The sequence below is a fragment of the Pipistrellus kuhlii genome, unplaced genomic scaffold, assembly GCF_014108245.1.
Source record: "Pipistrellus kuhlii isolate mPipKuh1 unplaced genomic scaffold, mPipKuh1.p scaffold_m20_p_16, whole genome shotgun sequence".
Lineage (NCBI taxonomy): Eukaryota > Metazoa > Chordata > Mammalia > Chiroptera > Vespertilionidae > Pipistrellus > Pipistrellus kuhlii.
The window spans coordinates 15,193,608-15,206,630 of NW_023425471.1; the positions used below are offsets into that span (position 1 = coordinate 15,193,608).

At 37.5% G+C, this 13,023-nt stretch overlaps 1 protein-coding gene across 14 annotated transcripts in view; it reads right to left on the reverse strand.

The window, feature by feature from the left end:
• TAB3 (TGF-beta activated kinase 1 (MAP3K7) binding protein 3) overlaps positions 1-13,023 on the reverse strand; it is an 88,145-nt gene that overhangs the window by 28,804 nt on the left and 46,318 nt on the right. For 7 of the 14 annotated variants that reach the window (XM_036439727.2, XM_045582348.1, XM_045582347.1 and 4 more), the window contains 2 exons: positions 8,493-8,576; positions 732-833 (listed from right to left, as the gene is read on the reverse strand). The exons of 1 other annotated variant lie outside the window; for it this stretch is intronic. In XM_036439727.2, coding sequence (XP_036295620.1) covers positions 732-833; positions 8,493-8,576 — 186 coding nt within the window. Of the gene's footprint in view, positions 1-731; positions 834-4,016; positions 4,022-8,492; positions 8,577-13,023 lie in introns of all 14 variants that reach the window. 6 more of the 14 variants (XM_045582352.1, XM_036439730.2, XM_036439729.2 and 3 more) reach the window with 5 other exon arrangements.

A 13,023-nucleotide genomic window follows, 5' to 3' on the forward strand; every position in this document is an offset into this window, starting at 1 on the left:
TCTAAATGATGTTCAGTATTTTAGTTGTAATTTGATGTGGTTGTGGGAGGCAGCAAGTACTGCTTTTATCTATGCCACCATCTTGGTTCCTTCTCCTTCGCCTTGCTTTCTAGACATAATATCTAGAGCAATCTGTCCAATGTGTTAGCCACTTGACATGTGGCCACTCTGAATTGAGATGCTCTGAAGTGTAAAATTTATACCAGATTTGGAAGATTTAATATGAAATAAAAAATGTCACCTTGGCTGGCATGACTCAGTTGGCTGGAGCATTGTCCTATCCCATGCATTTGAACCCTATTCAGGCACGTATAGAGGTAGACGATAGATGTTGGTCTCTCACATTGATGTTTCTCTTTTCCCCTTTCCCTTCCCCTCTCTCTAAAGTCAATAAAAAAACATGTCCTTGGATAAGGATTAAAAAAAAATCTTTAAAAGATGTAAAATATCTCATAATTTATATTGATTTCATATTATTGTAAAATAACACCTTGTATTTAGATTAAAATATACTAGTTTTACTTATTTAGTTTTTAAATGTTTACTACAATGTTTTAAATTAATGTAGATGTCTAACATTTCTATTGGACAGCACCACTTTAGAAACTCAGTAGAGAGGGTAATTTTTTTAAAGCAAAAAAAAAAAAATGGTCTTTACTTATGATAGCTCTACATGGGTTAACACGTGTCTTTGGACATTTTGCACAAATGCTAGAGACACAAGTACAAACCACCTGCAGCTGCTGCCTGGGTGTCATGAACATCCGCCTGTACTTTGGAGGTCACACTAATTCTTCGGGCTTTCCTCTCAACTGTGCAAGGGTCTGGTGAGTCTGCATGAGACAAAGTGAAGTTACTTAAAAGGGATCAAGCCATTCATTTGGAAGTATTGTTGGGAGCACAAAAATCTCTCACAGGATATGCACAATTGAGTGCTTACCCCTTCTACTACCTCATGTTATCTTTCATTTTTCTGTGAGGACAAGTGCCATGTTTAATACTGCTTTTCCATCCTATACAAAGCAATGGCTTTTCTGACTTTTTCTATTCTCTCCTATTTATTCCACATGCCTTCTTTCATCAGTTTCCCACTTGCTCATTGTTTAGGGTTACAAACTCAGTAATGAAATGTCAAAGTGAAAGCAAAATTTGAGATACTATACTTTAGCAAAGCCGTGATTAAGAAATAGTTATTGGAAAATTATGGGTTGAAGATAGACTGCACATGTAAGGCTAACCAAAGAATCCATTATAATAATAACATTAAACTACAGCATTTTAAAATTAAGGAACAAGCAGTTCTGCCCTGGCTGATGTGGCCAGTGGTTATAGTATTGGTCCTTGAACCAAAGGGTTGTGAGTTTGATTCCTGGTCAAGGGCACGTGCGGGAGGCAACCAATAGAGGTGTCTCTCTCATATGTTTCTCCCTCTCTCTTCTCTCCTTCCCTCTACATCCCCTTCTATCCCTTTTATTCTCTCTGAAAAAGCAATGGAAAAAACTTCCTCCAGTAAGGATTAGCAACCCAAAAAGAAAAGTAATAGCAGTACTTGAGTCCTGCCAGCATGGCTCAGTGGTTGAACGCCGATCTATGAACCAGGAGGTCACGGTTTGATTCCTGGTCAGGGCACATGCTTGCGTTGTGGGCTCGATCCCCAGTGTGGGGTGTGCAGGAGGCAGGCTTTCAATGATTTTCATCATTTATGTTTCTATCTCCCTCTCCCATCCTCTTTGAAATAAAAAAGAATTGGTTCTTGAAAAATCAGAACCAATTCAGAATAACACTATGGACTGACAATAAATGCTCCTCAGTCATTTAATAAATTTCAAATACCTACATGTTCTAAAAGCCCAGCAGATACTTTCTAATAATGGATGTTAGGCATTCCAATTTTGTGCTAGAATACTATGTATCGATATATCAGTTTATGGTTTATCGGTAAGTAGTCCTTTGTTAATAATTAAAAACAAGAAATGACAAACTTCATAGTATTTGTCCCTAAGAACCAAAAAAATACCTTGCATTTTGTAATCTGTTCTTAGCCCATAAGCAGTTCCCCTAGTACAATCCACCTTTGGAAATCAGTGCTCCAGAATCCTAAGTGTGTTGCTTAGGTACTAAAACACTCCATTATCAGAATGAACAAAACAGAGTAAATTTCTCCTCAGGCTTCAAAGACTAAGGTAAAGTTCCACTTCTTAGATTTTTTAAAGTACTTTATAGCATCACATGCCTCCTTCTTACTGCTTATTTGGCTTATGTATTTTACAGTACTGATCACCTCTGGTGCACAGACTGGATCAGAACAAGGTCAGGTGGCCAAGACAACTAGGAACAGCATTCAAATCATGGGACACCAAGGTCAGTGCACTTACCAGTATTAGTTACCAATGACAGGGTGGGAGCAGCGGGGCTTTCTGAATCAGCTGAGGAGCTCATATACAAACTGTACTGTTTAACTACAAAATCCAGTGCAAATTTCTGTCTCGGTATCTCTCATTCTCTCTTTGGTTATCATACTTACTATTCAGATAATCAGATAAATATTTATATACCACTTGGATTTCTAGTATGTAACTATAATAACCCCAATACATTTATTCTAACTAATAAAACAATTCTACATTTTACTTGCTTTTTAAATTTAAGTGGTAGACAAAATTTTCATCAAACTAGGTAAACTTTAAAAGGACAATTTAGTTCTAGAAAAAAGAGACACTCTGTGTTTAAAAGAAAACAAATTTGACTTCATAGAGAAAAAACAAATAGCTTTTATAAATCTGTTATGAAAAACTTCCTAAAGAATTATAGAATTTAATCAAGTTCTACTTATAAACTTTAGTAGAAAAAGGTGAAAGGTTTAAAAAACTACAGGATATATAACAGTATCATTTTATACACTCACCAAAAGTCTCAGGAGGAAAAGTAGATATTAAACAAAATAATTAGATAATTAAAGTTCAATTAGATTTCTAAAGTAGATCCATTTATAGTAAAGATGCTACTTTAGAGAGCTTTCTATTCTACTTTTTATTGTAACTGTATATAGAGAGTACAAGCCAATTGGGATTGAAATTATGTCTTACCTTTGTAGCATCAAGCATCTACTACATAATCCATCTACGCATTTACGAAAATGACTGTATTTGGAATCCCATTACAACTAACTCTAAGGGACTATCCAATATCACTTGTAGCAAATTTTGTTAGCATTAAAAATACCATGGAAAAGAGCCTTTTTAGTGTGAAGATACTTGTAAGGAGTTAGATGAAGCTTGCTATTAATGGAATATTAATGCAATCCTTGCACAATTCCCAGCTGAAAAATATATCAAACAGGAACCTCCCACCTCAAATACATGGTGTTGGTCTCAAAGACAGAGGCCGAATGACATTTGCAAAAATTCTGCCACCACTGGTAGAAAACTCTGAGTATATTGTCTCCTTATCTCTTAAGAAATTTTCCTTATTTCGTTACTCAATTTCAAGAGATAACCAGTTCTGATACACACACACACACACACACACATACATATATATATGTGTGTATATATATATATATAATTCAGCTTATTCTATCTTGAATTTCATATAAACAGAATTATATACTATATATTCTTTTATATTTGATTTCTTTCATTCAGTATTATGTTGTTGAGATTTATGTATCAGTAATTCAGTTTTTTTTTGTGTGTGTGTGTTTTTGCTTAGTTTTATTCCATGGCATGATTATATCAGTGTTTATCCATTCACATTTTGATGTACACTTGGGCTATTTCTAGTTTGGGGTTATTGTGATTAAAAATGGTATGAATCTTCTAAAAAACAAGTCATTTGTAGATACACATTTTAGATTCTCTTAGATAAATCTTCAGACGTAGAATTGTTGATGGGCTATAGGGCAGATGAATGGTTTTACAAGAAATAGCTTGTTTTCCAAAATTTGGGATTTTAGTCATTCTGGTGAGTGTGAAGTGTTATCTCAGGATTTTAATTTGTGTCGCACTAATGTCTACTCAGGCTGAGCATTTTCATGTGCTTATTGGCCATATATATATATATATATATATATATATATACACACACACACACACACTAGAGGCCCAGTGCTCGAAATTCGTGCACAGGTATGGTTCCTGTGCCTGGCCTGCAATCATGGCTGAAACCGGCTCTCCGACATACCCCAAGGGGTCCTGGATTGCGAGGGACTCCACTGGTGCATGATGGGGGCCAAGGAGGGACACAGGAGGTTGGCCAGCTGGGGAGGGACTGCAAGAGGGCCCCAGGGTATGTCCAGCCCGTCTCACTCAGTTCTAATCTGCCGGACCCCAGCAGCCAGCTAACCTAGCGTTTGGAGCGTCTGCCTCCTGGTGGTTAGTGCATGTCACCACAACTGGTCTATTGGTTGCTTAGGCTTTTATATATATATGGTAAATTCTTTTGTAAAGTGTCTGCTTGAAGGTTTTACCCTCTTTTTTATACTCTTTTTAAAAAAAATATTTTATTGATTTTTTTACAGAGAAGAAGGGAGAGGGATAGAGAGCTAGAAATATTGATGAGAGAGAAACATTGACCAGACGCCTCCTCACATCCCCTACTGGGGATGTGCCCGCAACCAATGCACATGCCCTTAACTGGAATCGAACCTGGGACGCTTCAGTCCACAGACCAACGCTCCACCACTGAGCCAAACCAGTTTCGGCTCTTTTTTATACTCTTGATACCAATTCTTTATCACATATGTTTTGTGGATATTTTCTTTCTCCTTTACTTTAATATTGTATTTCTGAGCTAAACCCAACAAAGTCATGATGCATTATCTGTTTTATACATTGTAAATATTTTATGAAGGACTTTTTGCTTTTATGTCCATGAGTGGTACTGGTCTATAATTTTGTTTTCTTTTGGGAGTAGTGGGTAGGTAATGTCTTTACTGGGTCTTGGCATTGGGGTTCTTCTGCTGGCTCCATTCAAAAAAAAAAGGGAAGTTTCCCTTTCTCTCTATTTTCTCAAAGAGTTTCTGTAAGACTGGTATTACCTCTTCCTTCAATGTTTGATAGTCTGGACTTTTCTTTGTGGGAAAATTTTTGATAATAGATTTAATTTCTCATAGATGTAAAGTTATTAATATTTCCTATTTCATCTTGTTTTCAGTTTTGTAGGTTATATTTTTCAAGGAATGTGTCAATTCCATCTAAGGTGTTGAGTTTATTGGCATAAAAATGGTCATCACATTCCCTTATTTATGTTATCTTTTTTAATAAGTTGACTTTAGAGCTTATTGATTTTTATCTTTGAGAGATCAAACTTTTGACTTTGTTATTTGTTTTCTATCTCATTGACTATTCTTATTTTTCCTTCTACTTTTAAGGTGTAATATTAGGTCACTGATTTTAGATTATCTTGTCTTATACCAGCATTTAAAGCTATAAATATCCTTCTAAGCACTACTTTAAGTATTGTGTAGTAAAGAATTTGACCTTGCCTAAAGAGAAGTCTAGCTTTATCCCCAGCTCCTGGGAGATAACCTCTAAAATCTTGAAGTTTCCCAAGTGATAGAAGTGTCTTTGCTATTATGGTGGGACCTTCAGACCATACCTGAGAGTTTATGCTAATGAGGTGGCTCAAGGTGGACATATTGTCCACCATTTCTTACCAATTTGGTCCTCTGTTGGCAGGTAACAACTTTTTTTAATTTTTTTTTAATTTTTACTTTTTGAGAAAGGAAGGGAGAGGGAGAGAGGGAAACATCTATGTCAGAGTTGATTACCTCCTGCACATACCCTACCGGGGATCAAATCCCACAACCTGGGCATGTACCTGGACCAGGAATTGAGCCAGCAATCTTTTAAAATATATATATTTTATTGATTTCAGAGAGGAAGGGAGACAGAGAGAAATATAGAAACATCAATGATGAGAGAGAATCATTGATCAGCTGCCTCCTGCACACCCCACACTGGGGATCAAGCCTCCAAACCGGGCATGCACCTTGACTGGGAATTGAATTGTGACCTCCTGGTTCACAGATTGACACTCAACCACTGAGCAACACCGCCCGGACTGAACCAGCAACCTTTTGGTACATAGGACAATGCCCAACTAACTGAGCCACAACAGCCAGGTCCCAGATAACAACTTTTTAATGTACTCTCTTAAATAAGGGATTCCTCCATGACAGTCCTTGAACCAATTAAAGTTTGTCTGTTGTATTACCATTAACAAATGCTTTCTTTGTAGACATTAGCACAAACTCAAGTTTAAAGACTCATATTATTAATCCAATTGAGAGGCCGGGTGCACAAAATTTGTGCACAGGAGGGGGATTTCCTCAGCCAAGCCTGCATCCTCTCCAATCCAGGATATCCCTCTCACAATCCGGGACTGCTGGCTCCTAACTGCCTCTGCCTGCCAGCCTGGTCACCCCTAACTGCACCCCCTGCTGGCCTGGTTGATTCCAACTGCCCCTGATCATTTTAACCATCTATACTAATAATATAGGAATATGCAAATTGTCCAGGACACCATCACAGTAACAGTAACGACCTAATAGCAGGCTGTGTGGAGCGACAAGGCTGGCATGGAGGTTAGTGATTGGTCATCCCCAATGGCCCCCCTGGCTGGCCTGGTAGCCCCAAACTGCCTGCCCCCACCCGCCGGCCTGGTTGCCCCGTGCACCCTGCTCTTTGGTCGTCCCTCAGTAACGCCCCTGCTGGCCTGGTCATCCCACACACCCTGCTGTTCAGTCGTTTGGTCGTCCCTCACTAACACCCCTGCCAGCCTTGTTGCCCCATGCAGCCTGTTGTTCGGTCATCACTGTTACTATGACGGTGTCCTGGACAATTTGCATATTCCTCTATTATTAATATAGATGGTTAAAATGATCAATGATATATAACCCAGTGACTTTCAACTTGAAACTATATATAATGTTGCCACAGTGCCAAACTGGTACTGGGCAGTCATCCACTAAGATTATTCTTTGTGCCATTTTTAGAAATTAGTAAGCTATTTTAAATGCAGAGGAGTTGAAACAGCCATGGCTGTATTAAACAATAAAAAGAACAGATACTGTGTTGCAATCTATAAGTGAAATACTTAAAATGCATAGAAAGTTGTTTAACCAAAATTTAAGTAATTTAGCTCAGGTAAAATTATTTAGATAAGGATGTATAAAATTCCTTGGTTAATAATAATTCTGATCATATTTTAAAATATTATACTCTTAGGTATTTTTATTTATATTTTATTTATTTATTTATTTATTTATTTATTTATTTATTTATTTTTCTTGATGTTTTACAGAGAGGAAGGGAGAGGGATAGAAAGTTAGAAACATCGATGAGAGAAGGACATCGATCAGTTGCCTCTTGCACACCTCCCACTGGGAATGTGCCCGCAACCACGGTACATGCCCTTGACCGGAATCGAACTCGGGACCTCCCAGTTCGCAGGCCGACGCTCTATCCACTGAGCCAAACCGGTCCCGGCTCTTTGGTATTTTTAAAGTAAGACATTCACCACTATTACATATATATGTCTTCATGATCAATTTTTTTAAGTTGCCTAAAGCCTTAAGGATTACGTTCTGAAATGCATTAAGAATTATATTTATAAAATAACATGGGTTATTAATAAGAATGGGGCAGAAAGAGTTTAAATTTAATGACATTTAAATTTAAGTCATATCCATTTTGAATTTGTCTGGCAGGGAGGCAGTTGGGAGCAACCAGGCCGGCTGGGGTGGCCACTGGGGGGGAATATCAATTAAACATTTGGTACACAAAAATATGTGATACCTTTGATATTACATGGGAATGATTGAACAATTATTCAAAAGTGATTTCTCTAAATCTGGGATTTATGTAGGATCTGTTATGCTCCCCTGTGAAGTAACCTTAGATAAACTGCAGATCAAACTTTCCATTCTCTAACACAAGACCTTTAAAATTCTCATTATTTTGAAAGAATTATTTTTTTAGGATTATAGTTTTTACAGTAATTTTTAACTATATAATACAGTTTCAATTTTAAAAAAGTAAATTATATATATTCCATTTAATTACTTTTGACAGTTATTCCAGGAGTTAATTTTAAACTTTGGGGACATTTTAATATTGCCATAACAACATCAATATGGTAACTTTAAAAAAATATATTTTATTGATTTTTTACAGAGAGGAAGAGAGAGGGATAGAGAGCTAGAAACGTCGATGAGAGAGAAACATTGATTAGCTGCCTCTTGCACATCCCCTACTGGGGATGTGCCCGCAACCAATGTACATGCCCTTTACTGGAATTGAACCTGGGGCCTTTCAGTCCGCAGACCGACGCTCTACCACTGAGCCAAACCGGTTTCGGCAAATATGGTAACTTTTTTGCTGAACAAATTAATGAGTATCTCTAGTGGAAATTTCTTCAGCTATAAATGTGAACTCCCAAAGAATTTTCATATGTATTTGTATGATTGTTTTTGACATTTCCCTACTCACCTTTTTTAGATGGCTTGGGTGGTACCACCGGGCCAGGTTCTATGTTGTCATAAAAATTATTCATGGCTTTTGGATCAAAGTTTCCTATAAAAAAAATAAAATCACCAGGTATTCAGAGTTCTCCTATTATTTGAACTTTTTGTTAAGGAAAATATGAAAATAAAATATGTAATAAAGGAAATTGTTTTCCTGAGTTTCAAAACTCACATTACCCTACTCTTTCCACTGAAATTGTTTTATCATTCTGAGAAGAGACATAAGCAAACTGGCATAACAGTGTCTATCTACAGTGTTCACCTAAAGGAATATTTTTCTAACTGCAAAGCTAGTCTTTTTAGGCAGTGTTAAGCATGTGGTGCATATAGGGAGGTAAATAAAGGAGAGAAATGAAAGGCTGGCTGAACTGTTTTTTTCTTTGTTTATTCTGATTTTAATGAACAAACCATAAGAAAAGAAGATCTAAATAGCGAAAGCTCACCATATCTTTCATAATTTACCTTAAAATTTTATCTATTATTCAACTGTCAAAGACCCCAAATATATAAATTTACAAAGATTTTTCAAGTTTAATGTGATCTGCTCAGTTCATGGATTCCTATCTTAAAAAAAAAAAGGAAAATCTTGTCACCAATTTCAGAATAATAGAACAATCCCTAAGAATTTTGTCTTGCCACAAAATTTTCATTTCTCTTAAAACGTTCATTCATTCCTTGATCTAGTGTCTATTTCAGCCCCATCTCCTGTCAGGACTCCCCAAGGTCAGTTTTGATCCAGGGCTGGTTTTTGGTCCTACCTTCAATTCTGTGACCCTATCACTGCAATCTATTTATTCTTCACAATTCCAATTAAGCTTTACAACTGTACAGATGCTTATTTCCAGAGGATCCCTATATGTCACTGATAAAGTTCAAATGGTTTTCCTCACCAAAATCAACAATAAAGCTGTTTTTCATGAAATCATGCACTGCCCTGGCCAGTGTTACTCAGTTGGTTGAGCATTATCCCGTCCACTGAAGGGTTGCTGGTTCAATTCCAGGTCAGGGCACATGCTTGGGTTGTGGGCTTGGCTCAATCCCTCATCACTAGTAGGGGGTGTGTAGGAGACAGCCAATTGATGTTTCTTTCTCACACTGATATTTTCCCTTTCATATTGATGTTTCTCTTCATCTAAAAGTCAATTTTTAAAAAACCATGCACTGATTTACATCTAATCTAAATATTCCCCCAAATGTCTAGATTCCTTCTGTCGTTTAAAAATTTAATTAGAGCCCAGCCAGCATGGCTCAGTGGCTGAGTATCAATCTATGAACCAGGAGGTCAGTTTTATTCCCACGTCGGAGCACATGCCCAGATTGCGGGTCTGATCCCCAGTAGGAGGTGTGCAGGAGGCAGCCGATCAATGACATTTCTATCTCTCTCTCCCTTCCTCTCTGAAATTATACATATACATATACATATACATATACATATACATATACATACATATACATATACATACATATATATACATACACTAGAACACTAAAGATGTTCAACATCAACTAGATTAAGGTAGAAGAAAGGATTAAGTGGCCTCAAAAAATAGGGTAGTAGCCTTGCCAGCTTGGCTCAGTGGTTGAACTTGGACCTATGAACCAGAAGAAGGTCATTCAATTCCCGGTCAGGCACATGCCCTGGTTGTGGGCTTGATTCCGTGTGGGTCATGCAGGAGGCAGCTGATGATTGATGATTATATCTCATCATTGATGTTTCTATCTCTCCCTTCCTCTCTGAAATCAATAAAAATATATTTTTACAGAAAAAATATATTTTATAAAGTTTAGATTAGAAATTATATAAAAGAAATTCATATAAAATATCTCGAGAGCATAAAATAGAGACTTAGAAATGCTTAACCACCAAAAAGAGCTCTTTGTTGCTCAATGAAGACCAAAACACAGCTCTTCACTTATAAAATCTTAATAGTGGTTTCCCTTGCAGGTCCTATTACAAATGCTTTTATCCATTTGGCTATGCTATTTTAAGATATTTTCTGAAAAGAATTCCTATGATGGCTCATGAAAGCCACAATGCTATTTTGATATGCTAATTGGATCTTTTTATGCTTTATGATGCTGCATATGTATTTCTTCAATTACTTACGTTACAGATGCTGTTCTAATTTCTAGATCCCATTAGGCTTACTATAAATATCCTAACCAAATGTTTAAGTATTTGTTTTGCTTCCAAGAACACACAAGCAAAAAAAAAAAAAAATCAATGTTGTCTTCTAATATAGTAGCAATAGTTTGTATAGCCGCCACATTATGCATAGTAATTCTTTCATTGCTGAAAGTGAGTAGGCTGTAGAGTAACTATGTTTCTGAAAATAACTTTAAGGGCACCTAAGTAAATTGTTCAACTTTCATATTCAATTTTACTTCTATTCAGTTAAGTTCCATATTTTTTTAGGTTCCCCTGTTTCTACTGTTTAGGCTTGTCTAAAAATAGCAATGTGGTACTTTATGTATATCTCTTAAAATACAGTAGTAGCTCTCTTAGCTGCCATAATTAAGAACAGTAACACGAATTAAGAAAAATTACACACCTAATTTAATGTAACAAAACATATAAATATGGCCAAAACTGGTTTGGCTCAGTGGATAGAGCGTCAGCCTGTGGACTGAAAGGTCCCGGGTTTGATTCCGGTCAAGGGCATGTACCTTGGTTGCGGGCACTTTCCCAGTAGGGGGTGTGCAGGAGGCAGCTGATCGATGTTTCTAACCCTCTATCCCTCTCCCCTTCCTCTCTGTAAAAAATCAATAAAATATATTTAAAAAACAAACAAATATATAAATATGGCTATATTTTAATGATGGGCCAAGATCTTATCTTTACTTGTCTGTTGACTGGGGATTCTGTATTTTCTTTCCTATATAAACTACACCCGTGATGAGTTAAAGTATGGTGAGCAAACTTTTTCTGTAAAGGGAGATGATAAACACTTTAGATATTGTAGACCTGTAATACAGGTCTCTGTTGCAAGCCCTCAATTGTGCCATTAAAGCACAAATGCAGCCTGAGCATCGACTGTGAGGTCATGGTTTGATTCCTGGTCAATGCACATGCCTCGATTGCTGGCTCAATCCTCAGTGTAAGGCGGGCAGGAGGCAGCCAATCAATGATTTTCTCTAATAATTGATGTTTCTCTCTCCTCTTTTCCTCTCTGAAATCAATTAAAAAACACACAGAAGCAATCCAAGGCAATATATAATAAAGATAGGAAGCAGGTCCTGGCCAGTTTCTCTCACATTGATATTTCTCTCTGTCTTTCCCTTTCTCTTCCATTCTTAAAGCCAATGAAAAAATATCCTCGGGTGAGGATTAAAAAAATAATAATAAAAATCAATACGAATAAAAGGGTAATATGCTAATTAGACCAGGAAACCTTCTGGGAGACCTTCTGGACATCCTTCGAGACAAAGCCATGGTGGCGGGGCTGAGGCAGAGCGGTTAGGGGTGATCAGGCCAGAAGGGGAGGGCTGTTGGGGGAGCAGGCCGGTGGAGGTGGGAGGGGGCAGTTGGGGGCTATCAGGCTGGCAGGCAGAGCGTTAGGGGTGATCAGGCAGGCAGGTGAGCAGTTAGGAGCCAGCAGTCCTGGATTGTGAGGGATTGGGCCTAAACCAGCAGTTGGACATCACCCGAGGGGTCCCAGATTGGAGAGGGTGCAGGCCAGGTAGAGGGACACCCCCCCGCCCCCCCGCACGAATTTCATGCACCAGGCCACTAGTAAATAAATAGCCAGGCAGCAAGCCAATTTGCTGAACCCTGATCTATAATTTCTTGTTTTTGTTTCTTTAGCACCCTAGCTGGTTTTGCATTCAGTGGTTAGAGGGTTGGTCTGCAGACTGAAGGGATGCAGATTTGATTCGGGTCCTGGGTAGGGGCATGTGTGGGAGGCATCCAGTTGATGTGTCTCTCTCACATTGACGTTTTTCTCTGTCTCTCCCCCTCCTATGCTCTCTCTAAAAATAATTAATGGAAAAAAATATCCTTGGGTGAGCATTAACAACAACAAAAAAGGCATTTGCCTTTAATTTTTATAGGAAGAGCAGCTTCTTCTGCCTTCATGCCAATTTAGTAACTGGCATAAACAGGTTTAGGAACTGGCACAAGTGACTCTTGGTAAGCAGACAATTGCACTGATGGGAGCAATAGTAAGAACATCTTGACCCTGGTGAGCTGGGTAAACAAAAGTCAGTTAAGAGAGCTTCTACTGTAGTACACTTCTATAAGAAAGCAACCCCCCCAAAACAAAACAAAAAAAACAAAAACCCCACCACAACAAACAAAAGACCCTCAAACTTTAAGATATAGCTGGATGTTTTAACAGGTTACATTAAAAATGGCAAATGGAAATTACTTTAAAACTGAGAAATCGATATTCTGATTTGGGAGTCCCTATTTTTACAAATATTTAGATGATTCACATAATATGAACTTACTAAGTTTTAGAATTAAAACTTATAAAATCAACTTATAAAATATATAC